At 40.1% G+C, this 19,280-nt stretch overlaps 1 protein-coding gene across 1 annotated transcript; it reads left to right on the forward strand.

Moving 5' to 3' along the window:
* Positions 1 to 4,809: 4,809 nt before the first annotated feature.
* On the forward strand, positions 4,810 to 6,497 carry FAM187B (family with sequence similarity 187 member B). Its single transcript, XM_072426844.1, has 2 exons — positions 4,810 to 5,754; positions 5,876 to 6,497. The coding sequence occupies exons 1-2, from the start codon at positions 4,856 to 4,858 to the stop codon at positions 6,201 to 6,203; spliced, it is 1,227 nt and encodes a 408-aa protein (XP_072282945.1). The 5' UTR covers positions 4,810 to 4,855; the 3' UTR covers positions 6,204 to 6,497.
* The last annotated feature ends 12,783 nt before the right edge of the window (positions 6,498 to 19,280 follow it).

The following is a 19,280-nucleotide window of genomic DNA, read 5'->3' on the forward strand; positions in this document are numbered from 1 at the left end:
CTGTATCAGAAGTGAGTGCGGGAGCCGATACAGATCTGGCACCTGATTTGCAGTGCAATGATCAATCAGTATCTGCGTTACAACCCTTCCTTAAGTGGGTAGATATACATGTTAAGAAGTTCAGTTGACTGACATAAGTAACAGAATCTCCTATTAAATTAAAAAAACACTGATATTTTCTAATTTAGTTTGTGATTGTGGTAGATATGAAGGTGACGATAGATCAAAACTGAAATTTTTGAGGGGGTGCCGAGAGGTTCCTGGCTTTGCCCCCTTCCAGATGAAATAGAAAAATGAGTGTGGGGACATATGACAGCCTAATATCTTAGTATGTAACTCTGCAAATATCAGGTCTTTGTGATTCTTAAAACTGTTTTTTCTTTTAGTGAGAAGCTGTGATGGCAGAGGCACAAGCAAGTTTCACGTCGTTGGAGTTACGGGCCGACATGAAGTTTTTGTTTCTCCAGGGAAAGTCGGCAAAGGACATTCACACTGAGATGTCACAAACACTGGGGGAGAAGTGTCCTTCCTACAGCAATGTCAAACCCTAGATATCTCGTTTCAAGACCCGGCATTTCACCGTTGGAGATGAACCCCGCAGTGGGTGCCCCGCAACCTCAACCGACCCGGCAACCTGCGATGCTGTCCATGAGCCGATCATTGAGAACCGGCGAACATCCACAAAAGAGATAGCCCAGATACTTAACATCTCACGGGAGCAAGTTGGGTTTGTTATCACCACTATCCTAGACATGCACAAGCTTTCAGCGAAGTGGGTGCCGAAATGTTTTGAGCAGTGGTCAGAAGAAGGAACGAGTTGAAGCATCCAAAGCCATTTTGGCCCATTTTGAAGCTGCACAGGACTTTTTGGCTAGGTTAGTGACTGAGGATGAGACCAGGCTTCACATCTATGATCCTGAGAATAAGGAACAGTCAAAGGAATGGTGCCACAGCGGGTCCCCGCGGCCAAAGAAGTTCCGAACCCAGAAATCGGCCAAAAAAAGTCATGGCGTCCATTTTCTGGGACAAAGACGGTATTCTGTTGGTGGACTACCTACCTCAGGGCTCTAGTATCACCGGACAGTATTATGCTAACCTCCTGGACCAGCTGAAAAAGGCGATTAAGACGAAACATTGTGGAAAGTTGACCAAAGGGATCCTTTTTTTGCAGGACAATGCACCCGCACACACGTCCAACATTGTGGCTGCCAAATGAAACACCATGGGTTTCCAATTGGTCCACCACCGCCCTACTCGCCTAACCTGGCCCCTTTGGAATATTATCTGTTCCTGAATTTGAAGAAACACCTGAAGGAAACACTTTGAGGACATTTCTGACATCAAGGATGCTGCTGAGTGCTGGTTTGGGGCCCAACCAAAGAACTTTTATTTGAGCGGTCTAGAAAAGATGCAACTACGCTGTACCAAGTGCATCAGTTTCAGGGGGGAATATGTTGAATAAATGTGTTATTTCATAACTCGGGCTCTCTTCTTTCTGGGCAAAACCAGGAACTTCTCAGCACCCCCTCGTATGTCATTCAATGTGAAAGGTTCAATTTTACTGGCTAAAAGGTCTATAGTGCTTCGTACATGTCAACAACATAAACCGCACATGGCGTGCTTTCAAGAAACTCAGTTTTGTAGTGATCGTATACAAAAGATAACTAATCTGAAATTTCTAGTAGTATATCATGCTACAAATCCCCTCAAAAGGCAAAAAGAGTCTCTATTCTAATTGTTTGACAAACTTTATCCTAGAAGACAATGTAGTAGACTCAGAAGGGAAATATCTATTTTTGAAAGACTAAATGAATCACAGACCAATAACACTGGCTGACATGCATTGTCCCAATACGGATCAACTAAAAATTTTTTCCAAAATAGTCCGGCTGCAGGCATCCCATCCTTCACTATATCACCACCGGATACATGAACAAAATCTTAAAGCCTTTAATTATTTAAACATCGTTCTTTGAAGACTCAGAACCTTCCCTCTAAAAGAACAATACCCTGGATTACTAATTTCAACATATATAGATAATACTGTGGATATGGACCTTATTCCCTCCTATGAATCATCATCCAGTGGTGCATAAATTGACACTCGTCACAATATTCATTCCCCACAACAATATTTAATCAAGATCTTATCTTACCATCTTTATTTTTCTCGTCATTTATATGTGAGAAGAGGGCAATGCATATTTAGCCCACAGTCCACTAGTAGCTCCTAAGATTCCAGTCATTACCAAGTTTTAAATAAATTACCTGGATGGATTTCATTACCCTATAGTGGACCCTTACATAAAGTTTCTACTTAATGTTTTAACACAAAGTGTATTGACAAATTCAACCTGTTAATGTTTCCATAATCCCCTGAGGAAGCCTTCAAGGCGAAACGCGCAGGGAACAGAGACATGTCATTCTATTTGCCAATCTAATTTATTGGGCCGCACATAAAGGTCTAGTGAGGGGAGTATTTCTGAAATGGACAGCATATTTTAAAAACAAAAAGGACATAAATCAACTCACTCACTAGATTTGAGAACTAGCCCACAAACGAACACAAGCTGAAAAGACCATAATTGAACAGACAAAAATCTTTAAAAAACAACAGCTTAAAGATTTTTTGGAATTACAGATTAAAACATTCTTTTACATTGACATCCAGATTTTTGTATTAACACAGTGGAAAATTTTTAGCCAAAGCATTACGCCACCACCAAGCCACAAACACAACAGTTCAAATTAGAGATCATAATGGTAAATACTTTCTAAAACAGAAAAGACATAGCAAACCAATTTATAATCTCTGGCCTCCTACACCAATTCTGGTATTAAAAAAATGTTATCTAAAATTTGGTCCAACCAAAATAACTGAGCAACATGCAGAAGCACTGATTTCACCAATAAATGAATCAGAACTCATTGGAGCCTTAACCACTTGGGCGGTTTATTTTGGTCCAGTTTTATGTCTAAAAGCAGTACATTGTACAGTAAAAAACAGTTTATTTTACAGTATAATATAATAGTATGAGTATAAAAAAAGTTTGAAACAAAATCATGTCAAAATAATAAAGTAAATAAAAAAATTTTACATTTTTAATTAAAAAAAAAATACTAATATATCATACTGTAAAATAATGTTCATGAAAGACAATGTACTGCTTTTACACATGTAAATCCACTGTCTTGCATTCAATACAGTTATTTTGTATTGAACGCAATACAAATGAATTTGAATTTCCCGCCCCGAACGCACAGACGTCACTGGAAACTCCCCAGTGACTCATCGGGTGCAAAGAAAGCCGGCCGGAGGAGGAAAAAAAAGACGTTGGATACCGGCGGATCAGGTAAGTGCTTTATTTACTATTGTTTCCATAGGTTTACCTACCCTGAGTGCGACTCCGGGTTACCACTCAGGAGGTTAAAGCAACTCAAACCAGGCAAATGTCCAGGCTTAGAACAACAAAGTAATGTCCACCAGACAAATTGACATTTTTGAAGGCCCATGTACATTATTCTGCTGCAGATGTTTGTTGTGAGGTGCCACTCCTTGTTAGAGCATTAGCACATGTTGTGCTGTTATATAGGCACGTAGGCTGACGTGACAATAGCATTCGGGGGCCATTCAGAGAGCAGATAGAGGACAGGAAGGCTGGGGAAGATAGTAGAGTTCTCAGAATCAAGATGTGCCACCAACAGAGCTGGGGCCCTGGGCAAAAATAAAGTGGAATGTACTTCATTCCAGCTCCTTATGCCCCCTTTCATTCTCTTGATTGAGGGCCTTCAGAAGGACCCTGGCCACGACTAGAACTTGCTTGGGGGAACTGTTAATGGAAAATGTGCCTGGGGTTATCATTAGGGGTCCTTTCACTGTTTATTTGCTTTGCGTTACCACTGGGGGACCCGTTTTTGAAAAAAGTGGGAAGACATTGTCAGGGATGGGTACAATGGGCTCTATAAAAGGTAAGAAATACCTGGACAAGGTACACTGACACATTACTCAGCACACTCCGCTTACCTGATAATCTGTCCATTTGGAGTATAGTGACCCCATAGCATCCACATTAGGAATATACAAAATGCTTTAAAATTGGGCATTTAAAGGGGATGTAAACCCCAATTATGAACTTTATTTGTGCCTTTTTGTCTTTTGGATATTAAATTGAATAGGTTTTGGTATATCTGTTGGATAAGTGCAAAAAATACTTGTTGATCCATCATAAATCTTTTAAGCAGATAACCACCTGCACTTTCTGCTTTTGCCACGCCTCTATTAATTAGATTGTTCACAGCCCTCAGATTACAGAACAGGGCACAGAAATACCAAGGGGAGGTGCTCAGTAATCTTAAAACACTTGCTCCCTACACCCCTTGTCATTCTCTCAATTGGGGATGGCACTAGGGGTTCTGTAATTGGAAAATGTTACTGTTGAAATGGGTGGGTCATTTTAGCACAGCGAATGTGTTATCAGCATGTTTTAGCCATTCTCTGGCTTGCCTTATCTTATACCCCCACCAAATTCTGCTGCTTTTAATGGAGAGAGATAAGCGATCAGAAAGGGCTTTTATCACCACTGCGGATAGCCAACAAACTGAGGTCCATTCTTAGGCTTTCCATAAGCCTAACAGGTTACTAAAGGGCTAAAACTGAGCAATATTCACTTTAAAAGGCTGCTTTGAAACCACTTTAACCTGAGAGCCTTAACCATCCACTCCCAATCTGAAGCAATTGGTGTGTTTACCAGCCCTGAATGGGCTCAACTGCCAAACTCTGAGGGTGGTGCTGTCCTTGTCTGCAAAGTCCCATCTGAGCTTTTACACAGGACAGACACACTATGAGAATCAGAAAATGGCAATGGGAACTTCAGTGGTTCATGATCAATCCCCTTCAAGGAACCCAAGAGACAGCGACATGATGTTTATGGTGCGCTTTGCATTTTTTCTTGTGCTTTTTGTGAGCATAATTTCCTCTGGGAGGGCTGATGACAACATCCTTCAGTGCCCAGCTTTTGGACCTTGCCGTAAGGCTTTTTTAACGAGTAACCCTATGTCACTTAAATGTGGGAACCAAACAGGGGATGCTCCCATCACCTGGCAGTTTTTGGATGCCAGAGACCCATACACCGAAGCTGTGACTTTCATATCAAGCAGCGGACCTGTGAACATCATTGAAGGCCTAAACCAAGGTCAGCAAATGACTATCTCCAGTTTGGTGTCCCGTGCCCAACTGACCTCAGGAGATCTTACCATCCTTTCTCCTAGAGTTGAGGACACAGGCTTGTATATATGTAAGGATGGGGAAAAAACCCTGGCCAGCTATGAGGTGGACTTTCAGGATGCCAATTGCCTTCATATCTTCCATTCTAGCCTAATGCAGAATGGCCAACTAAACACTATCATTGACCTTGATGAAGAAGGTACATTGGAGATGTTCACCGTCTGGAGTGAATGGCAGCCCTGTGATCGGTGCAGATCTCCAGGAGAAAGAAAAAGAATTGGCTATTGCTATGCTGAAGTCTCTAAAGATGCCGTGATACTAACAGGACCTGTTCCATGTGGCCTGTTACGAACAAGCTTCAAAGAAGTCCTAACCCGTCCACCAGAATTACAAATTAAGATATGTCAGGAGGCCTGTGTAGCCAAACTGCCAAAACAGGCCAATTTGATCTTGACCATCGAAATAACTAACTATCATACATTGCTCCATGCAGATGCATCATTTACATGCCCAGGATCTTCCATCTACAGGTAAGTAAACTTCAACAAGAGAATAAATATTCCTATACTAAATGTACAAAATTTGTTTTAGGATTTGTGACACATAAATGTTATGACATGCTCAACTAACCCAAAATATTCCCTCTTACAGACCTGTATATTGGATGCATGAAGGAGAATCAACCACCAGACTGAAGCAGATGCTAAAGACGACAACTTACATCATGGACGACACAACCGGTGGCGGAACCTTGTCTATCCATATGCTAAACAAGACAGAACAAGGGACTTTCGAATGCTATGTGGAACGCCAACTAAAAGCACGTTTTAATATAATCTTCCCGAATGTCATCACAGAACCAGAGACAAATTCCTGGCATCAATACATTTTAATGGGAGTCGGAGCATTCCTGATAGCCTCTGTGTTTATCGAGATTGCTCTGGCGTGCTACAAGACAACACAGCGTGTTATACATTAACAATGACATGCCACCTAATCTTCTAGTGTGGTGCCCAAACGAAAAAAAAATCTGATAGCCCCACTGGGCGGCACAGCGGTACTGTGGCTAGCACAGTTGCCTTGCAGGGCTGGTGTCCTAGGTATCATCAGCCAGGACACTACCTGCATGGAGTTTGTATGTTATCCCCGTGTTTGCGTGGATTTCCTCCCACATCCCCCAAAACATGCAGTTAGGTTAATTGGCTCCCCTCAGAAACTGACCTTCTAATTAGTAAAAATATAAGCATCCATAACAATATTGAGGCGAAAAAAAAAAAAACCACACAATACCAACTAAATAAATAATAAAAAAATATTGTTTTCTGTATTTCTTCATTGTAAAAGATTCTTTGGAATGATTGGATCATCGGGTTCAAGCTATAGGGCAGGAAACAGGCAAAATGCAGTTTGTGAACTCGAAAAAAAAAAACAAAGCAGGCAATCTTTACCTTTTGGTTTCTGTCTTGTTTCCTGTGTCGTGGTCTTAAACAACTATTTGTTTCCCTGTTGTGACCTTTTACTAAATTCACAAACCATATTTAGGTACGAAGCACAAACTATACTTGGGTAAGACCAGCAGGTTACTGAAAGCAAGACAAAAAAACAAAAGTATAGGCCAACACAGCACAAGGTCACAAATCAAGTTCAGTATGGAATGATCCAAATGCTGAGCCTCTGAAGACCAGATGACCCTTCCTACAGATCACCTCACCCATAATCATTTAGGGTTGCTTCATAAACCGCTTATATAGGTCAATTTGTTTTTATTGAAAGAAATAAATAAAAGTATACAATATAGATGGTACAAAAGTGTGCAAAATGTTCCAAAATTTGGACAAGGTTGATAACAGGTCGTGCAAAAAATAAAAACATGCAATAATAAAACAATTCCTGTAATAAGGAAAAGAAGGGAGGAGGTAGAGTGAGAGAGGAAGACTTCATTAGGTGGGGTAAGGGTACAACAATCATGCAAGGGTATTTAGATTAGGAAATTGTACAACAAATGGGAAGGGGGGCTCCAAAGCTGTGTCTCAACATGGGTGAAAAGCCGTAGTGCACCCAACATGGCAAGGCCGTAAGACCATCAAACAAGTTAGATGTTAGTTGAAAGGATCAAGGAGATCAGGAGTCACAAGATCAAGTGTGATCTGACCTACAAGAATCTTTCCACATTGATGACATCAGTATTATTTTGTTGATACAGAAAGATTACCACCGAAATCTGCTATTGTAATCCAAACTACATAAAACTGCAGAACATAACATTCCCTTAGCCTGCTGGATGATTGGAGATCCTTCACCGGAAGTTTGGCTTTCTGCCATTGATTTTAGAATTTATATTCATCAAAAAAATACCTGCCATAGCTGAAAGAGTAAATGATTAATCAGCCAACAGCAAAACCATATTGTTATAGGCAATCATTTCATAAATATTTAGAAGTCAAATAAATGACACAATATCACCCCGACATAAGAAGTATGACATTTCTGAACCCCTAATAAGATAAGATGATTGGGTCAAAGATAAAGCCTGATTATAGTGTTAAAAAAAAAATAAACACAAGCGTGTTGAAGGGACAGGCAATCTGCTAGAAAATATTAAAAGGGAGCTTCTTCAACTTCCAAGTATTTGTATTCCTGTTTATTCAGTTGTATGATTTGCATATCTCTGACACACAATGCAGACCTATATAGCAGGACAGATTATTGCTGGTCAGATTTTAGAGAATTCCTATAAAATTCCAAAATGCATGCTACATCCCAAATCATCAAATTTTAGCATTGTGTGTACAGAAAAAGGGACTTTTAAGGCATGTTATAAAATCAAGCAACATTTTTATTTCCACATTTAAAACAAGATAAAAACTAAACCGAGCTGTCCAATAGTAAGACATCTACATAAGATATATCAATAGTACATGTTTATATATGCATATAGCATCTCATATAGTCTCATAACAGTACATAGTTTCGACACGTTTCGCGGTTATATCGGCTTTTTCAGGAAACAGCATTATGAGACCTAAATTATAACAAATACATCATAGTTTGAGTTTATATTAGAAACATGAAATATATAATACATAATTTCATATAATTGTATCCAAGGTAATATTAACATAGATAAAATTATATGAAATTTTGTATTATATATTTACATATGCGTCAAAACTATGTACTGTTATGAGACTACGTGAGATGATATATGCATATATAAACATGTAATATTGATATATCTTACTATTAGACAGGTCTAGTTTTTATATGTGGAAATAAAATATTGCTTGATTTTATAACATGCCTTGAAAGTGCTGTTTTCTGTACACACAATGCTAAAAACACATTACAGACCTGTCTGGCATGGGAGGAGACCTGAGTTGCAGCATTTTGTGAACTTGTACTGGTCTTGTGCCTCCCCAGCCAATCACTGGATAATTGAAGGACATGCAGATGACTGATGAGCACATTTTCTTGGCATAATCAGTATATCACAGGTCAGCACATGAGTATTACGGCGCAAATGATTGGCTTGCTAAACTGCTTCTTAACTTTTCATAAGTGAGATCTGCTGTACAGGGAATTAAACAAGTCTGCTAATAAGCAGATTCAGGTACCTACACTGCATGCTACAACAAATGTATTGATATATGAAGGCTATGTTCAGACAGGAGGTGAGAATGGGCACTCTAATGTGGCTCCTGGCACCTTGCTGGCCGCTCAGTCACCTGCACTGGTTCTTAGTGTTTAAAAATTTTTAATCAGGCAGCAACCGGAGGTACTGAGCCACTTAACTGGGCCCACCTTTATGCATTCCTTATGGTCTGCTACTACATGTAGTAGGAACAATCCCCAAACCTGTCTTGGTATGGTCCACACGTAGATACAGCCACAAAACATGCAGAAGTTTCAGTATGCTAATTTACTTGAGTGGTAATTTCAACAAATCATCCAGATATCTAATGAAGCAATACATTCTCATTAGAATATAATTTCAGAGAGCTGCTTGAGCAGTAAAGAAGAACTAAATGGCTCCATGCTCATTAGGGATCGTTTGGTTGATCATTTTAAGTAATATTTGTAGGTTGCTCTGTATCAAGTCTGAAGAATGGTCAAAGAGGAAGTTTTCTGTCTGCGATATCTCATTTATCAATCAATGTGATGGCAGCTGTAATATTTCTATTGCATTTTGCCAAAAAGAGGGAATCAGTTATGGTGAACAGGCCACCCTAGCATGATGCACACCAATGTTACACAAAAGACCAAATACATTTTTGGTTTTGGGTAGATACGGATCTGTCAGGTTTATATTGATATATATAAAAATCACATGAGTGCCAGAACAAAAAAAGTCCAAAACCTTTAATAGTTGCATTGATATATAACAAGAAACCCTAAACAGAGGGCAACAATGCTCCCCTTATCAGGGCTTAAGGGAACAGATGAGCATATAAACAGGAATTCAACTTTCCTCAATATCATATTGTCTTCGGAAAGGTACCAAAATCAAATCAGTACAGCCAATCTGACTTCATTGCCTACCAGTTGGCACATCTATTACACATCTTCGGTTTTTATTACTGTCCCACTTTTCAGGTTGGTTACCCTGTTCGGAATTGGTGAAACAGGAAATAAAAACAAAAATTTGTCTCCAAAATAGAAGTATAGGAAAAAGAAATCTTCCAAAGGAGACTCTATTCTGCGGATGACTTTGTAGAGATTTATTCTCACTTTCTGTTCCATCTTCACAACAGGAAGTGAAATCACCTAAGCGGTACAGATATCAAATATGAAGCTGACAACGGTTTAAACCTGTTCATATTCCATCCAATTTTGGGTCTACATACATGAGCTAAAATACAATTGGAACAAACTATAGACATCATTTGAAGTCAGTGGCAGCTAATGGGCTGTGATGGTAGAGATTTTGACATTTTGGTGAGGGGGGGGGGGGGGGTATGGGGACACATGCAATCTGTTGGAGATCTGTAATCATAAAGGTGAATAACCCTGCACTACAAAGGAAATCTACAAGTTGGCGAAGTCACATGAATAGGAATGAATAATACAATTAACAATACAATAACCTATAAAATGTTCTCAACTCAAACCACATCTTATCTTAAAGTTTAGGTGACAGTGGGGAAGAGTTTAAACTTTCACCAGGGCTTTTTTTTTTTTTTTTTTTGTAGTGCTTGCCACTTTTGGAAATATTTCACCGCACTTTCTGTCCTGATGACCACAGAGGATGATCTCTCCAATCCAGAAACATAATATTTTTATTTAAAAAAGTTTTATTATGGTCAATAACCTCTTGGAGGGTATTGACCATCATGAGAGGACTTCTTCAAGTCTTGTTGACCCCACAGGAAGAGAAGCTACAATACAGAACCCCACTGGACTTTATACCCATGTGAGTTTTTGCAAATCTTTTCCTAGGCCTCTGGGATGTGCATGCATGCATCTGAAAATCCCGCATGAACTGTTGGGTAACACATTACCCAGCATGCACAGAAGTATGACGAAGGTCACATCCGTGGCAGTAAGGGGGTCAGCAAAACATGGATGGATGCAACAATAAGCAGGATTACCAACAGGAAAAAAACAATAGCAGCAAATCAATAGCCCACAATGAAATCTGGTTATTAACAGGGTGATAGGTCTACTTTAAAAGACACTGCAGTGTCCTCTATCTCTATATCACAGAAATCAAGGCCGTCTTATAAAATAAATTATGTTAAACCTACCATATGTCTTTGTCCCTCTTCTTTATGGATTTTCCCACAGGCCTATTTGCCTATACATTACAATCTGGCACTTTACTAGATTATAATGTTGTGTTATTGTAAATAAATGACATTCAAGATAATCGTCTTCTAAAGAAAACAATTGAATCATTGGCAAGGGGTGCATTTGCGGATGACTTAATTCCTTATAAGCATCTTCAGCAGCCAGGGAAGGCTGAACGCACAATTACAAATCTGCGGATGACTTTCCTTATTAACCAAGCAGTGTATTAATCAATGCATAAGCCACTGTCCTTGTCATAGTGTGGGGTTTTTACTCATGGGGTTTAATGCTGTGGTTTTGCAACGCATTTCTACAGACTGAAGATTTTTAAAGCAGACTTTAAAATATGCTTGTACTGAGTGAGTATGAAAGTGGTTATTTAGGACCCCCTCCCTTCAGAAAATGCTAGTTGCAGGCAATAAGGCCAAACAATATAAAGTTGAACAAAGTTTTGCACAAGGTCCCCATGCAAACAAAAGGCCTGTCAAGCTTTGCATGCTGCAATTCTCTGTTGCTTTCAAAACTTTTTTCAAATATATCTTCTGCATCCAATATACTATATATATACTATACTGGGTGCATTGGTCCTCTGCTTCTTGCTGTGTCCTCAGCCTGTGAATGATATAGCCAATTGCAAAGAGGACCAGGCACCCGGCACCAATTGAAGTGTTGGATGCTGAAAATGCTTAAGCCAACATATCTTCTCTAGACAACAGAGATCGGCATTGTGGGTGGCAGGAGGCATGAGTATACATCCTCTTCTTTGAAGGAATACCTTCTGATTACTTTTTAAAGCCAGTGAGTCTTTATAAAGTGGATCTTTGTGGAGTGGAGGATCAAAGCAAACTTTTAGATTCCCCTAAATGGCAACACCTGCAACAAATGCCATGGCCTTGCAAGTCTCCTTCACTATTGGGGCTACACGGCAAGTGTGTTAATTACTTTATGACCAAGGTTTGTATTACTCACTTCTGTACCTAACTATAGACTGCGCCAAATCTGTGTTTGCTGGACTCTAATTAGGGGGGCATCCCTGGATTAAAGGCCATAATGCACAACCTGTAGCTTTTTGGTACTTGGGGGACTCTTAGACCCCTGTCCATAATGGCAATATGGATTTAAAAATTGGTAATAACATTGATCATCACTTGCCTTATCCAACATGTCCCCGGGTTTTCACCATCTTCCAGAGCATTACTCCAACCAAACATGATGCATGGCCATAGTCTCCAATCGTCACTTCTTCCATTATGTCTGCAGTCACAGATGGTCTTCTATAAGCATTGCAAATACAGATTATTATATGCAGCCTGAGCTATAGCTGAGGCCCACAAGTCAACTTGCTCCCAAATATTAGCAAAATTGTAACATTTACAAGGAGGGTGACTTGGACTTGGCTAAATGTTAAAGTGGTAGCTCCAAGTAGCATCTCCAAGTAGCATATGTCTATTTTGAAGTTTCAAAAACTTCTCACTCCCAATCAAAGCTCTAATCACAGTATGATGCTAAAACTTCCAATTTCTGTTGCTGCTGGTTCTCTGCCATGAATCATGAAGCAGATGAGCAGGTGAGGTTGATTATAACCTTTGCAGATCTCACACAGGTGCCCAAATATAAAAATTTCAACTCACGATAGCCCACCAGCTGCTTTTTAGCTAGATTTACGACATCGCAGGTAGCAAGGATTAGAGACACTTAGGTATGCATTGACATGCTTTTTTTACTGCATTAGTATTATGGTTATTAATATTAATAAACAGGATTTATTTAGCACCAACATATTACGTAGAGCTGTACATTAAAAAGGGGAGGAGAGGACCCTGCCCTGAAGAGCTTACAATCTATTACTTTAATGTGCATACTTTCGCTGCCTTGTTATTTTATTTTTTGGTCTAATGCATTACATTATGTTGCATTTAACTGCAAATGTTCCATTTACCAATAACATTAAAACAAAAAGACTTCATTATTAAACCCTTATCATTAAGAACTTTTCTTCTGCAGGAGTTCCAGCTCTGCTGCAATGTAGGAAGGCTAACAGCCGGCATCCATCGCCCCCCTGTGCTAAATCCTGGAATTGCACTGAGATCAAACAGCACAAGATCAAAAATCATTGGTATTAATAATGGGACACATGTTCCAGTGACAGATGCTCAAAATCCACTTAGCTGCATTTAAAGGTCCAATACAAGAAATATTTATCTTTATGTTAACGTGACGATACCCCCAAGAAGTGTTTTTGGGAGTCGCATTTGAGCTTCTAATACATACACCTGTATAAGTGTAGAACATACCATTGTTTGCACCTAAATATGGCAGAAAATGCTTAAAGGAGAACTAAACTATTTGGAAAATAAATGTGAACAGGCAGGTATATTTTTTAGGAAGGGACAAGTGATATATCTTCAGCAATAAAAAAAAATTACCTGTCCGCCAACTTTTTCTCATGCATGCACAGCTCGGCTTCTGATCCCGAGTATCTTGCAGTATCCCTGGATGCCAGGAACGAATACATTTCTGATTGTATGTGCAGCTTGCTTCATTCTGGCTTGACCGATGAAGATTTGGAACCTGGAAAAACAATGGAGGAAATTGGTGGTGTCTGTGATGGATCAAGTACAGGTGAGTGTAATTAAAAAGAATTGTGCTCAGGCAGGTAAGTTTATTTTATAGCAAAAAGGAACATTGTCTGACCTGCAATAAAGGGCCTGTTAGTAACAGCAGCAGCACACTACTGGGTTGGGTCTATGTCTAGCTCCAGGTCCCATCAAGAACAACTTTTAGGTGACATCTAATACAAGATAGACTCAATTGCCTGATTTATTAAAGCTCTCCAATGCTAGACAGGATACACTTTCATCAGTGAAGCTGGGTGATCCAGCAAACCTGGAATAGATCTAGTCCAGGACTGAAAACCTTTGCTAACAAATATGAAATGACTGGTTTTCTAGATGACCCAGCTTCACCCATGAAACTGTATCCTCTCCAGCCTTTGAGAGCTTTAGTAAATCAGGCCCAAGGTATCTACAGATATGGATGGGATTGGCAAACCTGCACAGTCATAATAATTTCATGCTGAATATTCAGACCATATTATAATTCATTACATGACTGGTTCTCTTAAAACTGGACTCCAGCCAAACAGCTAAATACATATAAATTTGGCTTTCCTGCCAAAGCAATTGTATTTCTATCCATGCAATTCTGCCCAGTCTGGTAGGGAAGGGGACCCAATTTTTTGTAGCACTTGTCAGACCAATATCAAGCCTAGGTAGTTACACTGTTTGCATTTAAAAATGGCGCAAATAATTATAGCGCTGCGGTAATTTTGCATCTCTTATATCTGCTTGGTGTATAGCTTTAAATGCTGTACCACCCAGCTCTAGCTTGGGACTTGACATGTCTGCATATTTTTTTAATGCATGTTTTATTTTTCATTTGTTGCTTTTTCTTGGCACTTTCTAGACACACAACACAGCCAGAAGTAGAATAATTAATGTTTTGGGATTCTGCAACTGCCAAGGGGGTCCATTCATACGTCGGATCAATGATCCCTACTGGTCCCTCACACCTTGAAGACGTTGTGGGGTTTGACGCACGCAATATTTAAATAACTCGGGCAGACTGGCTGAAACTTTCTCGCTTGCTTTCATGCAACGCTGGATTAACATAGCGAGGTCAGCACACCCATCTCCCAGAATCCTTTGCGGCACCGAGAGGTCAGCGCAGAGAGGGATTCACAGTTCATTCAGCATTAATTATAGAGCGGATTGTGGAAGCAGCCCGAGTCACCCCTGACATTCAGCTCTGTGCTCATGGAAGTTTGGGTTATTATAAGGCTGTTGGCATCTATAGTGGAACGCTAGCAAGCACAGGGCTTTTTTATGAAACAAAGAACTTGTTTTTCTGTCTGCGCCTTATTAACAATGAGGCATCGGGTTCGCCAGTGACCGCGCGGCTCTGGGGGTCTCTGGTTGCAGCTGCAGAGGTCATTGCGAGGGTAAAAAACCAAAACGGAATTTCATATACCAAATGAGATCGTGAGCAGATGCCTCTTCGTTTTTCCAACGTTCGGCGGCCTTGTGAACTGTCAGAGTTTGCCGTGAGCAAGAAATCCAATTTGAAGGCATAATGTTCAGTAAAGTTGCCAAATGTGAAAATAAAGGAGGGTTTTTTTATCGTGAGGGTGTGGGCAATTTTTGTTTGTTCAATACAATACTACATTTTCTTTTAGGATGGGTTCACATTTATGCAACCATGCGATGCAGTGGGTTGCCCACCACACAAAAAGTGCATATAATTCTTTTTCTTTGGCTTACATTATTTACACCACAATGCTGAATACATGTGACACCATGTTGCATTGTGTTACACTGCGAGGCAGATGGCAAGGTATGCTGGGGTGGCATTCAGGGTAAATGGCACCACTGTGCCATGGATTTACTCACCTTGGATTTACTCAGCATTGTTCATAGAAGAAGCCACATACACTCAGTCATCACTGGAGGCCTCAAGATTTCTTTACCACACCGAAAAATGCAATTTATACCAAGCAAGTTATGGAATACTACACCCTCTGAAGTGTTTACCGGTAAATCACTGGGAAAAAAAATATTATTTTAAATCACATATTTCTTTTGCCCAAAACAAGCGCAGCCTTTGAAGTGAAGCCGCCGTGCAAAAAGCAATGTCCTGACTCTTCAGAGAACAGAAATGAAAGCCAAATAAAACTGTGTAATTTTCTTCCCCAAATACAGAAGCATCAGACCAAGGTAACTGCCGGCACGGCGAGCCACCAGGCGATCACATAGCTGAATTCAAATGAAGCACACGGGAGGGAGGAAAAAACATTGGAGCCTCCGCCGCTTATCACCGGCAGAATGCGATACAGCCAATGTGAACCTTTAATCAAATCCATCAGATGTTTTCCTGACATGCCCATATGTGGGTCAATAAGTGTATGACCAAGTCAATAATCAATCAATATTGTTTGTTCACCTGGTTACCACCATGTACCTATCCACCTGCCTCGTTCTTTGCCTGATAGATGCCAACACCCATTGCTCTGATAACCAACAGTGTAGAGAGTTCCTGAGTTATTTTATTAGTGATCACAGCACCAGGAGCTGCATTATCAGATCAGGGATTCCTGATCAATGGTCCATCAATATAGTGATCAAACACTGATCACGAATGTCTTGTTTTCTTATAGACAGATTAGAAATATTAACCAGCATATGAAACCCCTCCATGGTGTGCTTCTCTGAACCAAGTGGAGTAGCTTTAAGGTAACACTGGGATTATGGACGAAAAATTCAAATAATAAAGTAGGACACCAAAAGATATTTTTTGTAGATTTGTAATTTTGCCCCACACTCCAGCGTTGTCCCCAACTTGCTCCTTGATCTAGTGCTGGTGGTGCCTTCAGGCAGAATGGCATTGGCATTTAAGAGTCCAATCCGACATGTACATGTGTCCCCATATGTAGCCCTTTAAGAGGAAGCCTGGGTTCAGTTATAAAAAAAAACAATGTGGGCTGCCTTGTATGCCCACCGGAGCCTACTAAAAAATCCCTGTGGAAGCTCCAAGTTAACCATATTGGCTGGGCTTGTTAAATGGTTTTAAAGCAGTTTTCTGGGAAGTTGCCCGACCACCAGTGGGCATTGCTATGCTCATTCAAATTGCGTACACTGTGATTTTGATGCTTCAAGTAGCGTTTAGCCTCCCTTAATAGGAATTTAGAGGGGCAGTTTGGGGGTGATTGACAAACACCCCCACCAACCACCTCCCCGAAATCCCCTTGGACCTGCTTAAAGTGTGCATGGCTGTGGTTTCTTGCAAATGAAATTTGCACCCAAATTGCGACTTGAGTATCCAGGTGAACAAGCCCTTACGGTTGTAATAAAACCTTCATTAAGAAATACTCCCATACCACTACCATACGTGTTTATTTGCTGCCTTGTTCTTCTTCAAAGGTTTTTGCAGCGGCAACATCTGGTATGAAAGATTCAATGTCTCCATTTGTAGTGTAGCTAGGCCACTGTACAAGGTCCCCCAGGAGACTCGGTGTAGACAACCTTGCAGCTGTAGAACAATCCTGGCTGCTCAATGCACCAGAAAACCATACCAAAAACCTGTCCCCAGTCTACTTCTGAGGGATTGATTGACAGCAGCTACCATGACAGGGGGCAACGCAAGCACTTATGAAACACATGACCAGTCATTAACTTAACTGGCGCATGCTCCCCAATGGAAAATGGTGCCAAAAAGTACAGAATGAGATGCTTATTATAGTTTTTGAAAGTAATGTTTCAGCATGAATTTATTAAAAAAAACTAACTGGATAACTGAATAATCCATTGATGGCTAAATATTATTCTAAATAAGAATAAGGATTTAGTGACTGTGAAGAGGCCCAGTTACCGCTTATACCTATGTGGCACCATGCCAGCCGATGCAAGCAGTATCTGGCCCTATGGAGGAGCTCATTTGCGGTGCAGTGGCAGCTAATTAGCAGTTGGCAGGCTCTCAGGGAACCATCAAAATAGATGGCAGTGAGAACAAGCCCTAAGACTTCTCCCCCCACCGCTATGTAAAGGGGCTCAAGCCTGGTGAATCTTACAGAATCGCATAGCACTGCTTCATAGGAAGGCAGGGGAGAGAGTCACATGATCTTTTTGTAGGTGAACAGGATGGAGGGGAAGTATCAGTAAGCAGTGAATCAAGTGGAAAAGTTCAGATTCACCTAAATAATTTGGATACACATATGTCCGGACACATGGTGCAAATGTGTATTACTGAACGCACATACATGTGTATAGCCAGAAATATTTCAGGTTTGCAGTCCGACCTTTACAGCCAATTATTTTCCAATTACAATTTGCCAGTAGCAAAAGCTGCTCAAAAAATGGCTACAGCTGTACAGGAATTGTTGCAATAAGTCATTGTATATATAATTTTACAGCAAATGTTGTTACGTGATTGCAGCATTGCTCACCTGGGCACAAAATGGGGCAAATGATAACAGGAACCTCAGAACAAGTGCAGGCACTTTTTAGTTCATGTCATGGCTGATTTAAATAAATTAAAGCTTGATAAAACTTCTCCAATGTCACTTCTGCATCTTCAGTCCACATATGCAAGCTTTAGAGCACCCTGCGCTGTCCAGAGTTTGCAATATCGCACATTAATTGCCTGCAACATATTTTATTGGAAAAATTAAATATTTAAAAATGCTATTTTGTTTCATTATACTTATTCACAGGTTTCACTAAGCGTGAAGGAGCTATGACCTGTATGCTTGCTCCAGGACATGGAAACTTTAAAATAGAAAGTCAGCCAGACGGCTTACGTTTTCAGAAGGTCATCAGCAGCTTGTGTACTTTTGGTAATGTGTGTCCTTTTAATATTATTATTAAACAGTATTTATATAGCGCCAAAATATTATGCAGCGCTGTACGTTAAATAGGGGTTGCAAAAAACAGACAGTGACACAGGAGGAGGAGAGGACCCCAAGGGCCCCCCAAGAGCTTACAATCCATAAAATGGGGAAGCAGCATACACCAAATTAGCGGCTGACCATCTCTATACCCCATGCAACAAGCAGGCTGCTTGCAAATGAATGCGAATATATCATTTTGATATGCCAAAGAGTAAATCCAAACTCTGTGACTGCAAACATTAGGATTAGGAAATGAAAATCATTTTATTACCCTTTTGATGACTTGCTAGCCAGAGAAGTGCAGTATCCAGCCTGGTTTGCTCAGGTGTAGGAAATCAGGTGATCACACAATGTCATGAAACTTGCAGGAGCCCAATATACCAGCCAATCAGATGTTACCAATCTACAGCGTGAACATTAAAAATTTGTGTTGGATTTTATACGTAAAAAGATCACTTATAAAACTGATGTGCAATATGAGGATCAACTCACACAATCGCCACTTTTATACATCATGTATTGAATGAATTGGTGATTATTAGTAGTTACCAAAGGTGGTACTACTTTGACCTTCTTTGGCATTTATGAATTATTTGAACATGAAGAACGCTGAAGGCCATAGAAATGTTTAAACAAGGTATTTTCAATAGGCCCAGAAGCGTTGGTGTCTTGGGTGTAAATGATTCATTCTGAATTGAAACGCAGCACTCTGCATAGTTGTGATGAAAGTAACAAAAATATTCATAAACACAGAACAACTCCATAGCAAATTGTGTGAATGCAGCCAATGTGAATGCTATTCGACCATAGCGCATTGATAGATGTTGT

Source organism: Pyxicephalus adspersus, chromosome 11 (genome assembly GCF_032062135.1).
Source record: "Pyxicephalus adspersus chromosome 11, UCB_Pads_2.0, whole genome shotgun sequence".
NCBI classification, from domain to species: domain Eukaryota; kingdom Metazoa; phylum Chordata; class Amphibia; order Anura; family Pyxicephalidae; genus Pyxicephalus; species Pyxicephalus adspersus.